The sequence below is a fragment of the Ipomoea nil genome, unplaced genomic scaffold (assembly GCF_001879475.1).
Source record: "Ipomoea nil cultivar Tokyo-kokei standard unplaced genomic scaffold, Asagao_1.1 scaffold0302, whole genome shotgun sequence".
Classification (NCBI taxonomy): Eukaryota; Viridiplantae; Streptophyta; class Magnoliopsida; order Solanales; family Convolvulaceae; genus Ipomoea; species Ipomoea nil.
This window is the reverse complement of record NW_017616730.1, coordinates 1,423,774-1,449,540: the sequence shown is the minus strand read 5'-3', so window position 1 is coordinate 1,449,540 and position 25,767 is coordinate 1,423,774. Positions and strand designations below refer to the sequence as shown.

The 25,767-nt window shown below is 33.6% G+C and overlaps 3 protein-coding genes across 4 annotated transcripts; 1 reads left to right on the top strand and 2 right to left on the bottom strand.

Annotated features, from left to right (window-relative positions):
- Window positions 1–2,167: 2,167 nt before the first annotated feature.
- On the bottom strand, window positions 2,168–3,620 carry LOC109161165 (LOB domain-containing protein 16-like). 2 transcript variants are annotated; one of them, XM_019309530.1, is made up of 3 exons: window positions 3,514–3,620; window positions 2,935–3,228; window positions 2,168–2,505 (listed from the first exon to the last, which is right to left on the bottom strand). In XM_019309530.1, exons 2-3 carry the CDS (start codon window positions 3,217–3,219, stop codon window positions 2,275–2,277), a joined length of 516 nt encoding a protein of 171 aa, XP_019165075.1. In that variant the 5' UTR covers window positions 3,220–3,228; window positions 3,514–3,620; the 3' UTR covers window positions 2,168–2,274. The 2 variants fall into 2 exon arrangements, with proteins under 2 accessions (XP_019165075.1, XP_019165067.1); XM_019309522.1 differs by lacking the exon at window positions 3,514–3,620 and having other exon boundaries at window positions 2,935–3,331.
- LOC109161217 (myosin-9-like) lies at window positions 3,527–15,819 on the bottom strand. The gene is made up of 28 exons (XM_019309556.1): window positions 15,714–15,819; window positions 15,413–15,541; window positions 14,943–15,086; window positions 14,670–14,815; window positions 14,437–14,593; window positions 13,910–13,968; window positions 13,652–13,811; window positions 13,399–13,548; window positions 13,177–13,313; window positions 12,942–13,085; window positions 12,750–12,851; window positions 12,604–12,661; window positions 12,425–12,526; window positions 11,732–11,769; window positions 11,483–11,609; window positions 11,218–11,385; window positions 10,986–11,117; window positions 10,792–10,901; window positions 10,599–10,659; window positions 9,906–10,083; window positions 9,466–9,665; window positions 9,273–9,389; window positions 5,706–5,801; window positions 5,466–5,605; window positions 5,074–5,264; window positions 3,970–4,823; window positions 3,718–3,877; window positions 3,527–3,605 (listed from the first exon to the last, which is right to left on the bottom strand). Exons 1-26 carry the CDS (start codon window positions 15,714–15,716, stop codon window positions 4,771–4,773), a joined length of 3,102 nt encoding a protein of 1,033 aa, XP_019165101.1. The 5' UTR covers window positions 15,717–15,819; the 3' UTR covers window positions 3,527–3,605; window positions 3,718–3,877; window positions 3,970–4,770.
- Window positions 15,820–19,627: 3,808 nt separating this feature from the next.
- Window positions 19,628–20,304, top strand: LOC109161201. The gene is made up of 2 exons (XM_019309555.1): window positions 19,628–20,090; window positions 20,134–20,304. Coding segments are annotated over exons 1-2 (399 nt in total). The 5' UTR covers window positions 19,628–19,692; the 3' UTR covers window positions 20,135–20,304.
- Window positions 20,305–25,767: the final 5,463 nt, after the last annotated feature.

The following is a 25,767-nucleotide window of genomic DNA, read 5'->3' as shown; positions in this document are numbered from 1 at the left end:
AGTGTTGGGAAGCGCGGTAGGAAGTTGCTGAGATTATGTGTATTTGTTCACAACGTTATGTGTATTGGTTCATACAGTTATGTGTATTTTTTATACAATTATGTACATCCGAATCAAAAAATTTGTGTGTATTATGTTAAGAATTGATGTGTATTATGTTAAAAGTTTATGTTTATTATGTATTATGTTAGATTATGTGTATTATCTTTTAAAAAGAGTATGTATATTTTGTTATATAATTATGTACATTCATGTATAACATTATGTGTATTCTAGTATAACATTATGTACATTCTTGAACAGCGGGTTTTTTTTTTTTAAAGAAAAAACTACTGCCATTCACTGGAGCGAGAAATTTCAAAAAAAAAATAATTAAAACGACGTCGTTTTGCATCTGGGCGCATAGTGCAACGCGCGCCGTGGTGTAGGATATAAATTGCCAAGCCCCCCAATCAAAAAGGAGTCCACTCTCTTTCTAAACCCGAAAAGGAAAAAAAAAATCCAAAATAATTTGCTCAAGTTATTTTTAATTCATTTTTTTTATAATATTAAATTTAGTATTAAGTATATAAAATTTATATATTTAAAAATTACATTAAAAAACACTATTAAACACAAAAAATAAAATGTAAAAATAATTAAAAATTACTAAAAAAATATTCCGTAATCAATAAAAATGAATTGATTTGATCAATTAATAGTAAACATGACAGATAAAATGAAACATAAAAAATATAATTTTAATTATTGTCAATATCTTATTAGTCGAGTTTGTTGTACAAATTCTTCTTTTTTGAGCTATTGTATAAGAGTGAAGACTGAGATTGAGATTATAGCACAACGATTAGTTGATGATGTGGCCAATTTGCACTCAATCAAGGGGGCATTTTGTCTATGTAACCGGTTACACATGCATATCGTCACGGGTGTTAATTTTGTAAACAATTGCTTATTGTTAGGTAAACCTTCTTAATTAAAGAAAACATTATGTAAACCTTCTTAATTATAATTTTTATTAAAATTACATTTTATTTTCTCAAAAATATTGGAGGTGGCAGGTGGCAGGTGGCAGATGGGGCCCTTTGTTTTTGGAATATCATACATACCTTGACTTGGTCCTTGCGTCATGACTTACCATTATGAAGTAAACAAACTTCATTATTGGTGCTGCGAATATGAATGTTAGCGAATAGAGCTTTTGATAATATATATATATATATATATATATATATATATATATATATATATATATATTTGATAAGTGTTTAGTTATGTTTGTTAACATACATCAACAAATTTTAGAGTTTGTTTAATAAATGAACAAAGTATAAATATTTGTATGCTCATTTACTAAGAGCTCGTGAACTCGTCTCTTAGTATTTGTTTAATAATGTTCATGAACATGTTCATTTAATAATGTTCAAGAACATGTTTGCTTAGTGTTCGTTTAAGATACTACTTTAGTTAACTTCATTTTATTTTTTTTTTATTTTTTTTTATTTTTGGTATAGTTGTTATGTTGTTTGGTTGGTTATTGTTGTGAACATAAACTATTTCTTATTCACCGGGAAATTATTATCATGAATAGGATTATGACGTTAAAAGTAAGAAAACAAACACTATTTGCCTTTTAAAAAGTCAGTATATTACCCATGGCTGCTTGCTTGTGATTTACCATATGTAAATGAGTACTGACAAGTTATGATCATATCATATCATATCACGAATCTCAAAAATACAAATCAATTTATTATGCTCGAAATTCTCAATTATTAGAAGTCCAGTTTTCTTTTCTTGGTACAACACCTCAATAATGCATCCACGTTATTAGTTTAATCCTTATATGGATAAGGAGTTTAATCTATAATAGCAATCACTTTAGGTACAATGTAAAAAGAGTAATGATGTACAGCTCAAACTCCAAGGCTAGCTTCCAAAGTGTCAACCAAGTTGCCTTCATAATTGTAGTCGTTAATAAAGGAAGTAATAAATTTATACTTCCAATGAAATTTACATTTACTATCAATCTATCATATTCTTGACAAACTCCTTACGATCCTAATCAACAATAGATTACAAGGAGGTAAACCAACCAAATTATTCTTGATCAGCTCAAATCAAAGAAGTTAAACTTGTAAATTTATAGTTACCAAGTCAACATTTATTGTTAATTATTTGTAAATATATAGTCTGTGAATTTACACACATGATTATAGAACAAGGATGATGATCGATGGTGATGATATGAGTTTGGATGGGATTTTGATATATCTATCAGTTTTTCATCATTCTAGAAGCTAAGGCTTGCAGCTCACCCAGGTCAGATTGTGAAGCTCTCTTCCGACTACTGCTTTGCATCATCTCCAGAAAACCATCTCCCTCTGTATTGTAAGCATAACCAGTTCCTCTTACCCAATCATTTTCACCCCTTCTTGAATTCACATTAAGCGTCCTTTGGGCTAACTCACCCTTTACTTGCAGCAGTTGAGCTTGCAAATAAGCCACCTACCAGATTAAACATCAAGAAAATTATAAAGTGTTCATTGTACCCAGTACTAAAATAGCATACATAATCATCCTGTTTGGTAACATAGTTAGCTTATCAGTCAGTTTTTGCTTATTTTTTGACCACTATTAACTGTTTGACTTGGTTAAACATTCAATACAAGTGTTTGAGTAATTAACTTTTTGTAACATCTTATTGCTCCAAAATGCTGAAATTCAAAAAGCCGCTCAAAACAGATTCTTTTCGATCAGTTTTTTGAGAAAATAATTTTGCATGCAATTAGCTAACAGTTAATTTACCAAACATCTTTCTATAAATCAGTTAATGCTATCAACTACTCAAACCCACTACTTATAGATTTGATCTTTTCCAGGCCTACTGATATGTATTAGCAGGGATGGGAGTAGTTAAGTAAGGGTAGTTGGTACCTGTTGTTGCAGAGCGAAGATATGGGCGACGCAGCCATAGACAGGATCTTTGATCCTTGCTTGAGCTTCGTAAGCAATGGTTAAAGCTGCCTCGTAGCGATCATGGACGGGAACATTCGACAGCAGCTTGGATACATTGCTAGCCCCGAACACTTTGTGAATGGCTGCGAATTTAGCAGCCCCCAACTGCTCCCACCGGAAATACGGCGCAAAGATGCAATCCGCACCGCACTTCCGCCGGAGAAACTTGCATGCGCCACAAGGAGAGCCCGTGCCAGTTGCCATACCAGTATACACTAGCAATGTATGTTAAAGATATTTGACATGAGATGAAGAGCAAGAATAGTTGGCTAGCTAACATTATATTATATTATAATAGAGCTAGGATGAAGATTAAAGTGTACGGTTCAAAGGGGACAATTATTGATGGCTTATGCAATATTCATATGAGACTAAGCATCTGTATATTGTATCAAATGTTGGTTATAATAAATGTTAGACATGATTTCAGCAATCTTGTCCTGTCATTTATTTAGTGGGAATCATATGGTTTATTTAGTGGGAATCAAACCAGTTTACCTTAATACTTCTTCAATTTCCAAGGTTGATGTGTCTGGATCAGTTAGCGTGGGACCTGGAAGCTCGAAACCCCTCAACATATCACCATCTAGCTGGAAAATTTTGCTCTCAATTCATCAAATTATTTGTATTATAACCCATTATCTATAATCTATAATAGTATTGTAAAATAATATTGATTGATTGATAAAAATATGCAAGAACCTGAATGCGTAATCCAAGCAATGGAGAAATTTCTTTCTTTAACTTAATCATGGATCACCCTTAGGTCCTTCTCTGAGCAAGCTGTCAGCTGATGCTGAACAGCACTGCTGGATGTTTGGCTTCAACTTTCAGCTTTGGCCTTTGGGTATCACTTCACAAGCTGAATAATAGAAAGGTTGATGGAAACTCTAGCAAAGATAAACCCAAATCTAGGATTCAAATCAAAACAAAATTTACTCAGCTACTTTCTACCTTCATCATATATTTGCCAATGTTCGAATTGTGTAGTCAATGATACTGATCCTGTTAACTTCAGGTGTCCATTACTGCTTTTGGCCTTTGTAGATAATGCGGAAAGCAATAGGTCTTCCCTTGGAGAAGTTCATATGCTACTGCTTTATGCAGGCCTTCTGAGTTTGACTTTAAGCCAACCAATTAAAAGAGGAAGGCTTGAGATAACATCTTGGAACATGACAGATGATACAAAAGAATTGGCCGACTCTATAACAAAGGGTCTTGAGGAATATGCACACTGAAAAAGAACTTTTGAACTGATTATGACGGCTGAAAAGGGTTCCATAATGTAGATCCAGGAAAAAATCTTAGATGCCACATTGCCACTACTCAAATGGTTCATCTATGGGGAAGTTGCATCAAATAAGGCAGAGGAGGTTGCTCACCTAACTGCAAATTGGTTCTTAGGTACAAACTATTTTCAGCAGCAACGGTGACCTAATGGAAAATAACATGACCATTGATAATTGAATGTGGTTTTTTCTTGATATGAATTGATTTGGGAAGAAAGCTGAAACCTTGAAGGACATCCAATTCGAGCTTCAAGTTTAGGAGTATGGCCACAGTTAGAAGCTTCTCAAACGGTATGTCATTAGAGGTTCAGTTGGGAGGACTCCTACATGGCATGATGAATTATCTGCATGGATGTAATAGCCTAATTCTGGTTGAGGCAGATACTATTGCCAAAAGTGCCCCAACCTAGATAGACTATACTGATGACATGAGAACAGATTCAAAAAAACTGAAGAGAACCTTCCATCAGAAGAAGTCATCGAATGCCCCCTCCCGGTCACTTTCCCAGTTGTCATATCCTGCAAAATGCAACCATCAAGAGAAATCAAGTATATAATAAGGTTTTTTTAAGGACATTGAAGTAAATGAAATAGACATCATTATCAAGGGAGCAATGGGGAAATTTCACAAGATCAATACGGAAAGAAAAAGTATCATTACAGGGTGGGGCTAGCATTTTTAAGGTTGGGAGGCCTAGGAGAGATATACAGATGGATTATAGCCTAATTAGGACTAAAAAGTTTAAGTGACTAGGCAAATTGGACAGACCTGCTATTTCAGCTGCTGAAAGATCCTGGACTATAAGCTGGAAAGCTGGATCAGGGGAAGAATAGTTTGCTGATGTTGTAGCATCACCATGAGAGTCTCTAGCAAGGACTCTTGAAGTTGAACTTGAGTTGGATGAAGCATTTAATATCACTTTCAGCTCTGAAAATTGATCTGAGATGCTGTAAATCATCCTGAGGCACACTAGATCATATCCAGTATTAGTCATATGGTACAGCTATTTATATGTAACTAATACAATCAATTGATTATCTTGGTTGGTAAAACACCTAGCTATTTTCAACTACACTCAATCCCAAACTATGACCTAATCATAACAATCTAATTATAAGGAAAACTAAAAATTACTTGACAGCCCAGAACCAAAATTCTACCTGTTCAATGATTCTTCAAGTTGGTAAACTCTTCTTTCAGCTTTTTCCAACTTCAGACTCTTCTCTTCACTTGATTCCACAGCTTTTGCACATTTCCTTTCACAATCATCTGCCCGTTGCTTTTCAGATTGCAATAGAACCTGTCAAGAAATATTAGCAAAGACAACAATTTCAAATAAGCCTATAAAGAGGAAATGCTATCATCATCGTTTTGAAGGGATACTGTGGTGGCCAACTGACCTTTAATCTTTCCACTTCTGCAGTTAAAAAATTGATCTTATCTGTATCTTCAACAGGGACTGGAGTTTCCTGGCCCTTTGCCTCTTCCAAATCTGTCTGCACAAAATCGATAACTTCTGTTAATGGGATAGAAAGATAAAGACTGAGAATCAGCAGAATAAATGTTTAGTATTTTTAATCCTTTCTCAAACTTCACATGACACATAAGTTCTTCAACCTTTTGGTCAAGTCTATCCTTTGCTTCTTCAACTGCATATGTGTCCGGTTGTCCAAGTTTATCGGTTGCTTCTTTAACAACACCTTTGTACTGTTGTTCAAGTTTATCAGTTGCTTCTTCAATTGCACCTTTGTCCTGTTGTTCAAGTTTATCAGTTGTTTCTTCAACTGCACCTTTGTCCCGTTGTTCTAGTTTATCAGTTGCTTCTTCAACAACACTTTTGTCCTGTTGCTTAAGTTTATCAGTTGCTTCTTCAACAACACTTTTGTCCTGTTGCTTAAGTTTATCAGTTGCTTCTTCAACAACACTTTTGTCTTGTTGCTTAAGATTATCAGTTGCTTCTTCAACAACACTTTTGTCTTGTTGCTTAAGTTTATCAGCTGCTTCTTTAACTGCACCTCTTTTGTGCTGTTCCTTAAGTTTATCAGTTGCTTCTTTAACTGCACCTTTGTCCTGTTGTCTAAGTTTATTATTTGCTTCTTTGACTGAACCTCTAACCTGTTGTTTAAATTTATTAGTTGCTTTTTCAAGTGCACTTTTCTCCGGTTGTTTAAGTTTAGCAACTAGTTTAGCAATTGCTACTTTAACTGAACCTTTGTCCTGTTGTTCAAGTTTACCAGTTGCTTTTTCACCTTTACCTTTATTGTCTTGTTCAAGTTTATCATTTGCATATTCAACTACACCTTTGTCCTGTTCTTCAAGTTTACCAGTTGTTTTTTCACCTTCAACTTTATTCTCTTGTTCAAGTTTATCATTTGCATCTTCAACTACACCTTTGTCCTGTTGTTCAAGATTATCAGTTGCTTCTTCACCTTCACCTTTATTCTTCTGTTCAAGTTTATCATTTGCATCATCAACTACACCTTTGTCCTGTTGTTCAAGTTTATCAGTTGCTTCTTCACCTTCACCTTTGTTCTCTTGTTCAAGTTTATCATTTACATCTTCAACTACACCTTTGTCATATTGTTCAAGTTTGTCCGTTGCTTCTTCACCTTCATATTTGTTCTCTTGTTCAAATTTATCATTTGCATCTTCAAAAGCACCTTCGTCCTGTTGTTGAAGTTTGTCAGTTGCATCTTCACCTTCACATTTGTTCTTTTGTTCAAGTTTATCAGTTGCACCTTCAAAAGCACTTTTGTCCTGTTGTTCAAGTTTATCAGTTGCTTCTTCAACTGCACCATTGTCCTGTTGTTCAAGTTTATCAGTTGCTTCATCAAGTGCACCTTTGTCCTGATGTTTAAGTTTAGCAATTGCTTCTTTAATTACACCTTTGTCATGTTGTTCAAGTTTATTAGCTTCTTCTTCTTCAAGAGCATCTTTTTTCTGTTGTTTAAGTTCAGCAATTGCCTCTTCAACTGAACCTTTATCCCGTTGTTCAAGTTTATTAGTTTCTTCTTCAAGAGCACCTTTTTCCTGTTGTTTAAGTTTAGCAACTTCCTCTTTAACTGAACCTTTGCGTTGTTCAAATTTATCAGTAGCTTCTTCAAGCACACTTCTTTCTTGTTGTTTAAGTTTAGCAATTGCTTCTCTAACTGAACCTTTGTCCTGATGTTCAAGTTTTTTAGTTTCTTCTTCAACTGCACTTATGTTTTGTTGTTCAAATTTTTCATTTGCTTCTTCAACTGCACCATTGTCTTGTTGTTCAACTTTATTAGTTGCTTCTTCAACTGTACCTATATTTTGTTGTTCAAGTTTTTCATTTCCTTCTTCAACTGCACCTTTGTCATGTTGTTCAACTTTATTAGATGCCTTTTCAACTGCACCTTTATCCTGTTGTTCAAGTTTATCATTTGCTTCTTCAACTGAATCTTTGGTCTGTTGTTCAACTTTATTAGTTGCTTCTTCAACTGCACCTTTGTCATGTTGTTCAACTTTATTAGTTGCTTCTTCAACTACACCTTTGTCATGTTGTTCAAGTTTATCATTTGCTTCTTCAACTGAACATTTGGCCTGTTGTTCAACTTTATTAGTTGTTTCTTCAACTGCATCTTTGTTCTGTTGTTGAAGTTTATCATTTACTTCTTCAACTACACCTTTGTCCTGTTGTTCAAGTTTATTATTTGCTTCTTCAACTGCATCATTGTCCTGTTGTTCAAGTTTGTTATTTGTTTCTTCAATTGCACCATTGTCCTGTTTTTTAAGTTTATCATTTGCTTCTTCAACTGCATCATTGTCCTGCTGTTCAAGTTTATCATTTGTTTCTTCAGCTGCACCTTTATCGTGTTGTTCAAGTTTATCAATTGCTTCTTCAACTGCACCTTTATCATATTGTTCAAGTTTATCATTTGCTTCTTCAATTTTACCATTGTCTTGTTCAAGCTTATCTTTTGCTTCTTCAACTGCAACTTTGTCCCGTTGTTCAAGTTTGTCATTTGCTTCTTCAACTGAAACTTTGTCCTGTTGTTCAAGTTTATCATTTGTTTCTTCAAATACACCATTGTTCAGTTGTTCAAGTTTAACATTTGCTTCTTCAACTGCAACTTTGTCTTGTTGTTCAAGTTTGTCATTTGCTTCTTCAACTGAAACTTTGTCCTGTTGTTCAAGTTTATCATTTGTTTCTTCAACAACACCTTTGTTCTGTTGTTCAAGTTTATCATTTACTTCTTCAACTGCACCTTTGTCCTGTTGTTCAAGTTGATCATTTGCTTCTTCAACTGCACCTTTGTCCTGTTGTTCAAGTTTGTCATTTGTTTTTGCAACTGGACCTTTGTCATGTTCAAGTTTACCAGTTGTTTCTTCAACTGGACCTCTGTCCTTTTGTTCAAGTTTACCAGTTGCTTCTTCAACTGCACCTTTGTCCTGTTGTTTAAATTTAGCAATTGTTTCTTTAATTGTACCTTTGTCTTGTTGTTCAAGTTTATCAGTTGCTTCTCCAACTGCAAGTTTGTCTTGTTTAAGTTTACCTATTGCTTCTTTAATTGCACCTTTGTCACCACCTTTGTCAGCACCTTTGTCTTGTTGTTCAAATTTAGCAATTTTTTCTTTAAATGCAAGTTTTGTTGGTTCTTTAATTGCACCTTGGTCTTGATGTTTAGGTTTATCAATTGCCGCTTTAAATACGCCTTTGTCCTGTTGTTTAGCTTTATCAATTGCTTCTTGAACTGTACCTTTGTCCTGTTGTTTAGCTTTTTCAAGAACTATACCTTTGGTCTCTTGTTCAAATATTCTTTTTGCTTCTTCAACTGTGTCTCTTGAAGCCTTGAAATATTAAAAAAAAAAAAAAAAAAAAAAGTATGTCAAACATCTCTAGAAACAAGGTGATTTCTTTTAAATAATAATAATAAAGAAAACAATTGAAGCAAAGCTAAGCAGACATTATCACTAAGGTAATTTAAATGGTGTGGTCCTACCTTCAATTTTTGAAGTACTCTCCTTGCATTCCTTCTCCTCCAATTGCATTGTGTTATAACAGATGCCCTTATAAGTCTCTTGTAGTTCACAATGGCTCTAATACAACGCCAATGGGCCTGCAGAGATGATTTTCAATTAATGAGGGAACAGAATTCGAGCCCCTCTGAACCAAAAAACAAATCAATAACTAACTTGTATGGTAACTGCACACTTCTTTCGATTTTTGAAATTCTTGAATGCAGCTATTGCTCGTGCCCTTCTTTGAAGAATAACGACGGTGGATTTAATCTGCTGGTAGGATTTCCTAGCCAAGTGTGCGCGTAAATGTTTCTGGATTTTAAGAGAACAGACCTCCATTCTCATATTTGCATACAATTTGCAAGCAAGTTTAGCTGTTAAATGAAAGGAAAGCATGGATAAATAAAAAGGTGAAAGCCATCACAGATTAATATAGCATGTGCTATTTAGATCGGAATCATGCTGAAGCGGAAGCAAATGCCATCTTCTCTAACATTAAATTTAAAACAATAAAAGGAAACATCAATACAATCATGATTCTCCCCCTAATTAGCAACAAAGCTACATGACATGTCAACATTATAGGAAAAAGTCCTCAAATGAAAGGTTCAAACCTCTGCATGAAGACTGGATAGAAATCGCAGCCCTTTGCAAAGCAAGAAAGTGTCTCCGAGCAGTACGAGTTTTAATTTGCCCTTGAATTATCTTGACTGCATTGTTGAGCTTTTGTAACCTCTTAGCCTCCAGTTCAACCATCTCACTAGCTCGCAGAAAAACTTTTGTTTTACCAATCTGCATATTTATGAAGGAAAAGTGACTAGCTCTAGTTAGTACATGTGGTTCACAATTCGGGAACCTAGACCACATGAAGGAAAACAATGAAACAAGTGAGAACCTACAACCCTTGTACCAATAACAAGTGACTTGCAATAGAATAAACTCCCAGTTCCCTCATCAGATAGCAGGGGGGAGCACCACTCTATGCAAGTAATATCAACTAAAAGAAGTTGTGATTGGATTCATACGACAAAAACAATGAACCATCCAGACTCATTCTAGAAAAAACCTCAACTGATAATCAATTCCAATTGCTAAAATTATCAAAGCAATATCTTAAGAATCATAATAGTTTTTCATCTTTCTTTTTTTTTTTTTTTTTTTTTGTTTTTCACGCCTCACAAATTCAAAATGACCAAGCATACATCTGGCTGTTTGTCTGCTAAAAATAATTGTAATCCAAACAAATACGAATCAAATACACACAAAAAATATTTTGGTCATCTAATATTCCATATTTATAAGATTACCTGACAAGATTCAAGTCCCGTTTTTACCAAAATCTTTTTGCAGGCATCTTTTTCATCATTACTGCCCATGTAAAAGTGAAATTAAGATGTCATATAAGCCAGGTAGCAGGAATGTGAACTGGCCTAGAATTACAACACAACTGACTTTGCAAAAAGATATTCTTTGAATGATGAGAACAATAACTATACTTACATCCCTTTCAATGCTTCTGGAGCAATAATACCAAACCGTTTAAGAAATTCAGAGAATGTTTTACGCGAAGGGTAGCCAGCACAACTAATTTTAACTGCTTCTATAACTCCCTGCAATATGGAAAATGCAACCAAATAATTAAACAGTTCAGAGTGATGGAAATTCTTTATGTGCAAATCTCAATGTGTACTCACACTGCAACGAAGTTGATGCAAAATGGTGGGATTCTCAAAAATGGAAGATTTTAGAGCATTATTTGGCTTCATACATCTGATATAATGAGGTTCAGTAGAACTTAGAACCTCCATCAATCGTTGGAGTTGTAGCTTCAGCAATCAAATTGAAACAAATTATTGATAGCAATTGCTTTGGTGGAAAAAATATTAATGTCTATCAGAAATCTAACAGAACTGTCATTCATACTACCTTAAAGCGAGAACCGATAGACGAGAACTTGGAATTTTTAGCCGTCTCCTCAGGAGGTGGGAACAGTCTTACCACAAATGGGCACTTAGAAGAACTTAACAAATCTTGATGTTCAGGAACGATATAGTCTTTGTTCTTTTCTAAAAATTGATCAGACTGGTATAGAACCTGATAAGATGCCAGATCAACTTTTTTCTTGACAATGCATCATGTCCCAAACTGGAATATTTGATTGAAATTTTTAGACAGTAAATAGTCAGTGTACCTCTCCAGCATAATGAGCAATTTTGAATTCAGTACGAGCCAGTTTTGGTTTAATAAAGCGTTTGTGCTCACTGAAACTCTGATAAAGCTTTTGTGAAAAAGTTTCATGAGTTGACTTGGGAAACATACTGGAAACAGGATAAGTCAATAAAGAAAGAGCATCAATACAAGAGTCTTTGCATATACATTCCAGATCATAAACAGAAAATAAGGCAACCAGTGCACATGACACTAAAGTTCATGAACATACCATGTTTCATCAAGAAGAGCAATGATCCCTCCAGGTTTCTGATAATAGCAATTCATGAAAACATTATGTCAACTGGCAGACTAATGCAGGTATAGTAGAACATTATGTCAAGAATAAATATATTATCCTTAAGAACTTAATACAGGAAATCAGCCAATGATGAAAAATTGCATTAGCTCTGCAGTACTCACTTCAAAATTAGAAGAAGATTCCTACATAAAAATCAACTTCATTTTTAATGGAAAAAGGCCAAAGAGAGATTTTGGTCAACTCAGGGACTAGAAAATGTATGGTGAAGTTAAGTCCCTTTAACAGCTCCATTTTCAGGCAGCTTGCTTAACCTGACGTCTATGCAATTTTCCAGTTAAGGGATTAGGGACAGAATAGCAGAAAAATAAATCACTCTTTTGTAACATATTAAATGCCAAGTTATCCCTGATCCATCTAATCGCTAAATGACATTTTTGCTTAACATGTCCAACTATTTTTTCCTTTTGTTTTTTGAAATTCCAATTCTTTCCTTATCATAAGAAGTCTTCCATAACTATATGTCAATGCAGTTATATGTACTTCTGGTTGTGAACAGGATTTCTTCCTTATGAGTAACATATTATTATAATGGATAAGGAATAAATATAAATATACAAATATATCAGATAGTGAAGCTTCACTACTAAAATGAAACGGAGGAACCTTTTCAATAAGATCTAGAACATCTCGGTTATCAACAAATTCTATATAGCTCCAATCAATCTCTTCCTTTTTGTATTCCTCCTGCTCCAACTTGAACACATGCTGGAATGAATCGCAGAATTTCAGTGACTCTTTTGACAAAGTGGAACAAAACGATTATGATACACCAGAAACAATACCTGGTTAAAATGTTGCTGCAGCTTCTCATTTGTATAATTAATGCAGAACTGTTCAAAGCTGGAGATACCAAATAGAGTAAGCTAGAAGTCCATGAAACAGCATATCAGTTGAACAGATTTGTTCTAGTGTAAAATCCAATACCTACCTATTATTTTTAAAACTCTCAAAACCATAAATGTCAAGAATGCCAATTAGGAACTTCGATTTTGGATCTTGTCCAATCGAGTTATTAATTCTTTCCACCAACCTATAGAGAGTCAGAAAGTGTGCATCTTAGTGTCACAGTAACTTGCAACACATTATGTAAACATTGTGAACATGACAATATCAATGATACCATTCAAATAAGCGAGAATATAAAGTCTTTGCTAATCCATCCCTACTAATTGCCGCACCATCAGGATTGAGACTTTTCTTGATGACTTCACGGGCAATCACTGCACGTGTCAGTAGTACATCTTCAAGTGCTTGAAGGTCACACCTGACAAAAGAATTGCTCCTAGTAAAATGATTTGATCATTAAAAAATAAAAGGAAAATAGTACAAAGAAATAAATATCAAAGTCATGATACATAAGAAGCTCTGATGTTGTTTGAAGATGGAATTTTGATTTCTCGTCCTTAAGAACTGCTGAATCAGTTTGTTCATTCTTAGCAAATTCAATGTTTCCAAGATGAAGAATGGCTGCCACAACACTAAAAATTGCTTCCTGGGATGGAAAATATAGTTACTTGCAGGCTTTAAATGCAAAACAAAAGAGAAAAAGAACAGATAAAGCGATATTAGGACAATACTTGTTCTTCCTTACTAATTCCGACAATATCCATAGCTCTTCTCGTTCCAAGATAATCATGAGTATCATGTTCACCAACTAGTTCATAGCAGTTTGATTGATTCAAGTAATGAAATGATTTAGGACTCCCAAGCTTGTATCTTTTAATTTCCTGTTAAGATTTGAAACTTTCAAAGAACATAGTTTGCTTAACCAAGAAAATTACAAAATAATGAGAGATTGAGGGGTGCAGGGATCAGGAGGAAGCAGACTACCTCTTCTGGTGCCTCACAGAGAATATAGAAACAGTGATAGTTCCGCTCAGGATCTGATAATTGGCAAACTCGAGATCTCTCTAGGAGATAAGTTCTAATAGCTGCTCCTGATATTCTTCCATTCATATCAAATTGAAGCTCAACAAATTTTCCAAAACGGCTGCAACAATATAGCTGAATCAGACAGGGATGATTTTTTTTAAAAAAGAAAGTGAATGAATCAGTCAGTGATTCAAACATAAGTGTTCAAAACCTGACCTGGAATTATTATTTCTAACAGTTTTAGCATTGCCAAATGCTTCAAGTACTGGATTTGACTGCAATTTTGTAAGTAAAATCATGAGATGAAGACTAAATTTAAATGGCCAGTAAGGATAGCCTTTCAAAGGGAAATTACAAGCTAGCAGCTTCAAGATGCTTTGCTAAAATATGAATTGTAAGCATATAAAGCTTTAAATAAACATGCAAAGTGTTTCACTAAGTAAGGAAAGCATAATGACATTATCTGCAAGATATTCACAATTTAGAAACCAACTAAAAAATTTGGGAAGGCATACAAATAATCCACCATCTGAAATCTTGTAGTTAATCTTCTCACAGTTTAAGTCTGGCAGATATCCTGTTGGCATACTTATGATGATTACCTTATATTTCTAAACAGACAATGTGTGATGATACTTCAAGCCCAGGAAATATGCTAAATATTTTAGATAACCTCACTGATTCTTGAAATGTTTAAGGCCTTAAAGAGTTGTAAAACAGATGCTGGAATCCATTGAGCTTACCTCTAGAACTTTTTGTTCTACACTCCGCCCTTCAGACCCTTTTTGTCCTCCCAGATAGGCAAGGTAACGCATGAGCATTTTCGTAGTTTCTGTTTTACCAGCACCACTTTCACCACTTACCAAGATAGAGTTATTTTTTCCCTCATTGATCATTGCCCTGTTTTATTTCAAGTGAGTGCTGCATCAATTTTATGAAAGAATCACACATGGACAAAAATCGACTACAGAATTACCTAAAAGCAATGTCAGCAATTGCAAAGACATGAGGACTCAATTCCCCTTGAGGTGCTCCTCTGTATTGTTCCATCATACCGACATCATACAAATGAGGCAGTTTTTGGAATGGATTAATTGCAATAAGAATACTTCCGGTATAAGTCTGCCAGAATGTCAGAGTATGATATAATATTATGACAGAGCCGCCCATTGCTGCAGTAATTCATAGCTTCTTCTCACAATTGTGAATACAAATGAAACAAACTAAAAAAATATAGCCATCATCTTACATAAATTTTGTTCAGATGGTATCTTGTTGACAAATTTTGCAAGATCCCAGGTTCATGGAAATATGAAAGCTTGGTCATGTCTTCAACCTCAGCTTCAAGGCTATCCAGTTCTTTGAGATAAACCTTTGATAATTTTGTTTGAACCTGGATGAATTCTATAGATCATCAAGCTAGCTAATGAACCTAGTGATTATTCTGCTGGAAATAACATTTCCAGTTCAATGAGATGACATCCAAAGACTATAAGCATGACTAAAACACTGAATTCAAAAGAGAGCAGAAGAATACATCCAGCTCTCTTCACAAAAATATCCTTCACTTCCCTTTTGTTCGATGTTTTCCCTCCTACTTTTGCTGAATACTAGACAAATATTTCAATACATCACTTGATGCATTTCGGAGTTCGTAAGATAAACGACCACAACAAAAGTTTAAATTTCCCGAATCAAATCACGAAAAGCTTTACATACCTTCCTTTCATCAGATGTTTCGACCTCAACTTGCTCTCCTTTAATATTCGTCACTACTCCTTCAACATACGAAACCTTTGGATCCTCGACCCAAACCCGGGAACCTACTACGATTTTTAATTTGGTTCCCTGCACTGGGATTGAGACTCAATCAGAATTTTGAATCTAAAAGCGTACACTTATCAATCTACTAAGAAACAAGTGCAAACGCGATCGAGATAGAGAAAACACCAAAAAAGATACATCATAAACCATGACAAACGTATATTGGTAAACAATTGAAAGAGAGACAAAAACATACCATTTCAACTACATCGAACTTACTTTCTCGATTACAGTCTTATCGGTGCAACACCGGCACCCGAATGTCCAAATAACCAAATCGGAAATTTGAGTGATCGGCGAGAATTTAAGCGGAAAAGATTGGATCCGATCGATAAGAAAGAGGCGTCGACCGGCGAGGAATACGATCAATGGCGGAGAGGATTCGGTGTGGTTAGGGAATGGGCGTGATTAGGAGACGATCGCGCTCGGTGTAGTATGTTGCAGACATTTTTGGCGGGGGAGAGGAGAGGGGATTTCTTAACGGCTTTATATAATTTTGCATTTTACTATAAGGATAATGATAAATGATAAATTTTACTTCATTTTTAAAAATTATTTTTTATTTTATTTTTAGTAATTGAATTTAATTTAGATCATCAATTTAAAATATGTTGTATAATTTTAAATAGGATTACAAATGAAATTTTAAAATTAAAAATGTCCACTTTTAATAGTTGATTAGTAAATTTTGTCTATTTAAATGAGTGAAAAAAAATATAATAATACAATGAGTAAAATTGAAATTATCTCGACAAAATGTTATTATTACTCTTTAGTATAACAATATTATTACCTCTGTTTCGTCTTACCTGTCATGTTTACTATTTATTAGTCAAACAAACTATTTCTTCATTCTTTATTTTTTTAAAATAAATTTTAATTATTTTAAAATTTAATTTTATGTTTAATAATACTTTTAATGTAGTTTCTAAATATATAAATTTTATATATTAATACTAAACTTAATATTATGAAATTTTGAATTAAAATAACTTCAGTCAAACCTCGTTAACCGAGCTAGACAAACAAAATGGAACAGATGTAGTACTTCATTAGTTTCGTTTTATATGTATGTTTAGCTAGTTAACAAAATGGGACGACGGAGCCAATCTGCCATGATTTGCAATCTTTCTAATTAAGAAAGCTTGCAAGGCCACACGACTTGCAGAGTTAAACGCATGATACAAAATGATTGGATAACGTATAAATATATAAATACAAGTTTATAATAATAATAATAATAATAATAATAATAATAATAATAATAATAATAATAATAATAGAAAATGGTCAAATAGCCCCATAAACTTTACATCAAAGGTCAATTAGCTCCCTAAACTTTACAAAGTGCAATTAAACCCTCAAACATGTCAAATTGGGTCAATAAAGCCAAAAAATTGGTAAATAACCTGTTATTACAAGTCATTTCAATTCCGACGACCGACGAAAAAAATCTGGTCACCGGCAACTAAATCCGCCTTCTCCAATGGAGAAGTCGACCAGACTGACGGATTTTGTCGTCGGTGACCGAATTTTTTCGCCGATTGCCGGAATCCGTTGCCGAAATTGAAATGACCTGTAATAACAGGTCATTTACCTACTTTTGTGCTTCATTGACCCAATTTGACATTTTTGAAGGTTTAATTGTACTTTTGTAAAGTTTAGAGGGCTAATTGACATTTGGAGTAAAGTTTAGGGGTATATTTGACCCTTTTCTCTGATAATAATAATAGTAAAGTTGGGATAGCTCAAGTTGTCACCTAATCAACATTTAGTCTTGCTACCAACTATAAGCGGACCTTTTGTGTTTAGAAGTGCATATATAGGCGATGGGGCCGGGAAACTTATAATAACTTGGGCAACTTGAAATTTACATTTTTCATGGGCTTTGGGACAAGTTTGTGGAGTCTAATGCCTCTTACATTAGGTATAACTCACAAAAGTTTAGAGTACGTTATATTTATCTTCTTCATGGGTCTTGGGTGTGTTTATGGAGTCTGATGCCTCTTACATCAGGTACAACTCAAGAAAAAGTTTAAAAGTTTAGAATAAACTAAACTTTAGATTTGTACGTTATTATAGGAACCACACATAAGAGGTTTGAACATGTGACATTCCATTTGGGAGAATTACAAAGGTGTCAGTTGAATTATAAGCTATTTAACAGAAATAAGTTTAATTTTATCATATTTCAATTAAAAGTTATCATAATTATATTTAATAATTAGGATAAAGTACAAATAAATCACTGAACTATTTGAGAAAAAGCAATTAAGCCACCGAACTCAAATAACTCCCAAATAAGCCACTGAATCTGGAAAAAAAAAAAAGAGCAATTAACATTTTTAACAGGTTAACTCCAGATTTTTACTGATTGGATCGCCAAATATTTATTTTATTCACTTTTAAAAAAAATTATAATCTATTTACATAGTAATATATTTAAAGTAATTATAATCAAAATAGTTTTGGCTTGTCTATATCTAATTTATTTATTTATTTATTATTAATTTTTAAACAAAAGATCCAATGAAAAAATAATAATAAATAAATAAATCAATAAAACCTCGACAAGACAAAATTATTTTAATTATAATTACTTTAAAATATATTACTACGTAGGTGGATTATAATAAAAGAAATGTAAATAAAATAAACATTTGGCAATCCAGTCAACAAAAACCTAGAGTTAACCGGCTTGTTAAAAATGTTAATTTTTTTTTTTATGAGTTCAATAGCTTATTTGCTATTTCTTTTCCGGGTCCAATGGCTTATTTAGGGCTATTTGAGTTCGATGGCTTAATTGCTGTTTCCCAAATAGTGCAAATGACTTATTTATACTTTATCCCTTAATAATTTATCAACTTGTCAAACTCAGTAACCCAATCAATTAATAATTATTTATCACACACCCCATTATTTTTAGATTAGATTTTACTTCAGTTATAGTTCTAAAAGTTTTGGATCGATTGGCTCAACTACTTGACACGTACGTTATTAGATTACCTTACATGTGCGCCATGTCTTGCCGTATGGCCCAAGGTTGGATGGGGAGGAGGAGCTCAGTCATGGCCGCGTGATTGAATTTTGAACATTATAACACCAAAATTAAAAAAAAAAAAAATACTCTTTATAGTATGGTATGGTTTAGACTTTATACACACTACATTATATTGTATCAATTTTCTAAAAGTCTAAAACCTTAGATTTTTATAATATAAGGAATAAAGAATTCAACCAGTCAATAGTAGAGTTTTTGAACTTTCCAAATACACATCTAATTAACACTCGTACCTCATATTTGACTAATATAGATTATAGAGTATAGTTTGTGTATTACTGTATTAGTATGAGTTTTGGTTAAATCTACGTACCCTAATCTTATGAAAAAATGTTTTACTCATCCCAAATGCTCTGTCGGGTCAGGGTGTGGGGACCCCTTAGAGTTGGGGTTCAGCCTTTTGGAAGAATGAAAAAATGTTTTACTGTATTGGAGTTTTGGTCCCTCTTTATCATCTATTAATGGCATAGAATTGCAAATTACAATTTAATTTTGTCCATGTATCCTAATAAGTAATATGCTCTATACATGTAATATAGAAATTACTAATATAAGATGCTCCGAAAGGAGTGATGAAGCATGATTCTTGTATCAAAACATCGTGTTTAATTATTAATTGTCAACACCCTATAGTCGAGTAAATCAATAAGCTATCCTCGTCCCAACTTGATGGTTTTAGAATTAAAGTTTTTTTTCGGTGACAAAGAATATCCATAATCACTACCCTAATGGATGTGTACTATATAAAATAATAATATGCAAATCACATTTAAGAGGTAAATACAATTAAAAATATTTTAAATGACGAGAACAACCCTTAATCACTACTATACTAAAGTTTTCCTAGCTCCCATGCACCCTGACTCGTTCAATCTTCAGTTTCAGTCTCAAGCCCTTTTGCGGTCAACAGTCCAAGCTCTTACGAAGTCGCAACATATGTAACCAAGAAAGTTCATCACACTCAACGCGATTATTCACCAACACATGTATATATACACATACTATATATACATACACACATGACACATCTCTTTATATATACCCTCCATTATATATCATATATCTCCACAAACATCATAAACACAATAACAACAACGTAAGACAGATCGAGCTGATGATAAAGATGGCAGCAAGATACGCTATTCCCAGAACTATTCTAGCCTTACTTGTTGCTGCGATGATGATGAGCATTAATAATACGACATGCGAAGCTACTAGGGTTCTTGATGAAGACGAAGAAGAATGGATGATGAGGAAAGAACAGCCGCGGCGGCTGCAGCCGCAGAAGCCGGAGCTTCTGTTGGCTTCTCTCCAGTGGCGCGATGTTACTCCGCCGGGATCAAATCCCGGCACGAATGCCGCCACTCTCGGCACCAAAAACTTCGCCGCCGGTAATACCAACACACATGTTCATCACGGTCGCCGCCCTCCTCCGGCTTCTTCTTCTTCCGCCGCCGCGGCGTACCCGCGCCACACCATCCAATTCGGCGTCGCGGAGGATGCTTCAAGTTAAGGCCTCTCCCGCCGCGGCGCCGCCGGTGCGATAAGAATAGTAGGACCGGAAAATATTGGCGACCACTTCCACAGAGTTGTACAAGAACTAACTTACCTATTTTTTATTTATCGGAACTTACTATTTTTCCCCCAAAAATAGGAATCTTTATTTTATTTGCTAGGAATTGTATAAAATAAGGGGATGCTAACTTATTATATTGTATATAGCTGAAAAATTGTAAATCTATAAATATCTTATTTTATACCATTTTTTTGGTTGAAACATTACATTTTTTTTTTAAATTTCTTGGAGGTCTTTAAATTTTCTTTTTATAAAGTTTTTAAAGATACATTTTAAAAAAAAATAGAGTAAAAACTGGAATTATTCGTATAAAAAAATAATTTTGGGTACATACACATAAAATCTTAAAAGTAAAAGAAATTAACAAACAAAAGAAAGATACACAAAAGCAATGTTATATTTGGTTCTCCAAAGTTTTTGGAATGCTTCAAACTCTACATGTGCATCTAACTTTAACTTTTGGATCAATACAAAAATGAAAAAAAAAAAAAATACTTTGAATACTTCAACGTGTAGGTGTGGTGTGTTATACTATATATATATATATATATATATATATATATATATATATATATATATATATATATATATAATATGGACCAGGTTTATATACATGCACTTAATAGTTTATATGTGTCTATAAATAAATTGAAGGCACATAACATGATAAATACAAAAACATAATATGTTAACTGCATACACATAATTTGAAGATCAATTTGGATCAAAGTTCACAATGCAAGGTAACCATAATTCGTGGTATAATTTGACGTGGTGTCTCGGGTCGGATCCCAAACTAATATTTTAATCATTCCATCAATTCAAATTTGTTGAACCAAAAAAAAAAAAAGATCAAGAACAAAGACGGAAATGAAAGAACACAAGTTTTACATGGTTCGACAGTGTGTAATTACATTACTATCCTTAATTTTAACTCGTCTTCAATTCGTTGCCGGTAAACATAGCTGGACTGATCTTCCATGTGTAATTACATTACTATCCTTAATTTTAACGGAGGTTTCACAGTCAAAGAGATGGAGGATGAAACCGAACAAAAATTGTAAAGTTGAGGACTTAATTTGGTAATGATGATAGTCGAGGACTAAATAAGTAGTTTCGTAATAGTCGGAGGACCAAATCGGTTATTATTAACTCATTTAAATTCAATTCATTCTCATTTTTTAATAAACTAAATCAGTTGTTAAATTTTTTATCAGGAACATAATTCTCAAAATTTGTAGTGCATTGCGGTTTTAATCATGTCAATAATATTGTAATTTTAATCTTTAAATTATAGACAAACAAAATTGTTTAACAAATCTTTGACTCTATCTAATTAATTAATTAATAGTCTTAAAATTATTGCACAATTCAAGGAAATCTCTATATATTAATAAACAAATTCAATTCCTTGCGTGTTTTTGTTGAAATTTGGCACGTCATTATATTGAATCAGAACATTTTAATAATAAATAAATTAAGCGTACATACACAGGAATATTTTTTATTGAATTAGAACAGTTTCGGGTCTGGTCATGAGTTTCGGGTATAGTCCTCGTGACCGCGGAATTGTGTCATCCTCACTTTTTTTGTCGCTTATAAAATTTAATTAACAAATCTTAGAAGTTGAAGCTCGGTGCCATATAAACATTGGCACATTCATAATTACATGTTATTGGGAGAAAATTAAAATCAAACTCAACCGTCTTGAGGTAATTTGGGACAAAAATACAATGATATTTCAATAATTTTCTCTAACTTTGAAAGAGTAATTTTTAACTATATATATAAATTACATTTATATATAGGCAAAAATTTGTGTGAGACCGTTTCACATATCATTGTACGTGCGACGGGTCGGATCAAGATAGAAAAAAAAATGTAATACTAATCAGGAATAAAATATTTATTACTTGTATTAGAAAATGTAATATTTTTGAAGAAAAATGTAATAATTTTACATTTTGATTTAAAAGTTTTACATTTTCCTTTATGAAATAAATACTTGTCAACACTACTTATAAAGAAAAATGTAATACTTTTGATGAAAAATGAAATACTTTTACATCTATTACATTTTTCAGTATACGTATTACACTATCATCATATTGACCCGACCCGACATGCATCAAACAAGTGTAACCCTTGTATATAAACCTACTAGTTAATTAAAAAAAAAAATCATAAATATATATAAAGTGTAAATATTAAACTTAGACAATAAAAATGAACACAAACCAAACTAAAAATATGAAACACTAAACCAAACCAAGTCAAACAAAAAAAAAAAAAAAAAAAAACCCATAAACTCGTAATTCTTTTTAGCACCACAAAATTTCTCAAAATGAAGAAGTGTCACGGGCTTAGGCCGTGCGACTTTCTATAGACTATTACTACATATACGGCTATACGACCGTCAATCCACCAATTTACGTCAGTCACAGGAAAACTAATACCAAGTCCAATTCAAGTTAACGCGGCAGTCATTCCATCTTTTTTAATTAGTGTATACTTTTCCTTTGTATATGCATAATTTAATGAATTATTTTAAAACATATATGCAAGAAAATTATTAATTGTAATAAAAAAAATACAATAAATCACCGTGAGATTAATACAAGAAATACAAGAACAAAAACATTTTAACATGACATATACATACCACAGTCGGACAATTAACTTGCAGTTGCATTAACAGTTCAGTTACCAATCACTAATTTCTCAAGTTATTATTGAATTATTCTTGTAATAATTTAGATTATAAGACGGAGTTACATGTAGTTTTTAACCATCTTTAAAAATGAAATGAAATCATAGAAATGTGGGTGAGGGTATTAATTTGATTACGGTAGAAATAATGAGGGAAATTAAGTTGAATGTAAATGAGACCAAAAAATTATAGTTTTAAAGGAGTGTATATTTTTTAAAGTTACTGACTCTATTACATTGTAGTATCTGTTCATATACTCTTTGTCTCTTTCTCAACTTACTGAAACGCAAAGAAACAATAACGCCTCCACTGAGACTTGAACTCATAATAATCTTCCAAATGGAAGTCCAACCCGGGTACCATTAGACTACATAGTCCTAATAAAAAGTGTATATATTTATGTTAAAGTTTCATAGTTTTAAAGAGTTGATGACTTGTTCAAGTTCTATACTTTTAATTTTCTTACTATATAACCTTCCGGTCAAAATGCAACGGTCAGCCCGTAACCTTAAAACCAGTTACTGTAGTACTAATGAACAAATCAAAGTCATCGTATCCATGTCGCCACGATGCCTGCCAGCTTATAAAACTACGCAGCTCTTCGCATTTTGTTTTACCATAAAATTCATCATCTTCAACCTCTGGTCTATCTGAGCTCCAAATCCATCTGAATCATCATCATAAACTTGTTCTTTAAAACCGTCGGACAAGGTCCAAAACCAAAAGACAATGAGACATCATCAACCTAGTATTATTGTTCTTGCTTTTGTTTGTGTGATTCTGCTACTGAGAATCCAGCCTTATGAGGCCTGTAGAACAACCAATCTTTTGCTTCCTTCTCTGCAATGGCGGCCGGTTACCCCGCCGTCGACCAACCCCGGGCACAACTCGGTCGGCACGGTGAGTGAGCAGAACTTTGCGGCAGCTGAGACGACTATGCCGCCGAGAAAGAAGAAGCCAGCAAACCACCTCTTGCTTCCTTCTCTGCAATGGCGGAAGGTTACGCCTCCGTCAAGCAACCCCGGGCACAACTCCGTCGGCGGCGTTAGTGAGCAGAACTTTGCGGCTGAGATGCCCCGGAGGAGAAAGAAGCCTAACCACCTTTTGCTTCCTTCCCTGCAATGGCGGCCGGTTACACCTCCCTCAACAAACCCTGCCCACAACTAGGTTGCCACGGCGGCGCATGCAGCAAAACTATATATACATATATTCTTTTATTATTTTCTCTTTTCTTTTGTTCATTTTTTTTTTTTTTGGAAATTAATTTATTATTACGAAGAATAAGTAGTCAGTATGCTCAAAAAATGTATGAGCAGCTGTGTATGAAAGTATGATGACCAACATAGTCATGACTGATCAATAAAATTGAGGCATTTTTTGAATAAATATTTTAATGTATATATAGTACGTATTGCATGCATGAGACTTAATATGCATGTCTCATGATAACTTCTCTCAAAGGTTGAATCCCCAACTCTAAAAGTCCCCCACACTTCTACCTGACAGAATATCTCATGATAATAACTTAATGAGATATGTTAAAGTTTCTATTTATTTTTATATTATGTTGTTTAATATTCATTAGATAAATCAGCTAGTATATATAAAGCAACTAACTCAATCTTAGCTTAAAGTTTATTGCGTGTTATGAGATACAGAGTATATATATATATATATATATATATATATATATATATATATATATCATTAACCTAATTTTAATTTTGTATATGACATTATTCGAACCCAAATGTACCCATATATGACAAAATGATAAAGTTGTCAAAATGGACTTAATTAACTCATCGAGCCAACCCACACAACCATCTCATGAGGTACTAGGGATCTTGGAATTTAGAGGCTAGCACCACCCTGTCAGCCTTCTCATTAACCTCCCATTACCGGTAAATTATACTATGGATCATGGTCCATATTGTAAGGCCAGGTGAACCTTTTAATATACTTGAAGTTTCATTTTGTAGATAATATACTAAAAATGAATTTGTAGTACATTAAAAATGAACAATCAAAAAATAAACTTATAATACACTAAAAATAAACATTCAATAAACAAATAAACATGTATGTCAATGGCGATATGGACCATAGTCCGCAGTATAATGAGAGTTGTTATACATGGATTAGGGTCCACCTTGCAAGGTGGACTTTGGTCCTAAACGACATATAAATTGTGTACTTTTAGTATTTGAATTATGAACTTCTAGAATATAAATTGTGTTTATAAGTCAAAACACATAACAGCGCGCTGTAGACGAGAATACATAGTCATCAAATCTTAATATACAAAATAAATAATTAATTACATATATGTTAACATTATGTGTTTGTAGTATACAAATTGTAAACTTTTAAAAGGTAAATTGTGAACATTTAGACTCGGGTCCACAGAATAATTTGTGGTATAATGATTGCCCATTACCTTATTGGGCTTAGTTGTAATGATAGTTATAAATAAGGCAAGGAGGCCCAAGAGTATTAAATGTACTTATAATCAGCCCAGACCACCATTTATTGTAACTAGACAATACAATTTTAAGCGGCCCAACGGATTGATTCAACACCTTTTTGTTGCACACTGTAACTTTTCTCCCTTAACGAGTCACGACTGATTCAACTTCATATTAAACTTTCACAGTCAAACTGCAAACGGTCAACCACTCAACTTGCTTTGAAGCTCATACATATATAAGCCTCTTCATCTCAAATCTCAATCCTCTCATCATCCATCATATACCCCAAACTTCTTTAAAAACCAGCAGACAAGAACAGATCGACAATGGAACATCAACCTAGTATTATTGTTTTAGCTTTTGTTTCTGTTCTTCTTCTACTCACCGTCAACCCTCTTGACGCCGCTAGATCGGCTCCTCGTGACGGCGACG

Excerpts from the sequence above, each read along its gene's own strand:
- LOC109161217 (XM_019309556.1), bottom strand. Across the intron at positions 11,118-11,217 it reads CTATCGGTTCTCGCTTTAAG|CTACAACTCCAACGATTGAT; the intron begins GTAGTATGAATG and ends TGATTGCTGAAG. Across the intron at positions 4,824-5,073 it reads TTCAGCAGCTGAAATAGCAG|GATATGACAACTGGGAAAGT; the intron begins GTCTGTCCAATT and ends TGCATTTTGCAG.
- LOC109161201 (XM_019309555.1), top strand. The coding sequence starts at position 19,693 with ATGATAAAGATGGCAGCAAGATACGCTATTCCCAGAACTATTCTAGCC.
- LOC109161165 (XM_019309530.1), bottom strand. The coding sequence starts at position 3,219 with ATGGCAACTGGCACGGGCTCTCCTTGTGGCGCATGCAAGTTTCTCCGG. Across the intron at positions 2,506-2,934 it reads TCTTCGCTCTGCAACAACAG|GTGGCTTATTTGCAAGCTCA; the intron begins GTACCAACTACC and ends TTAATCTGGTAG.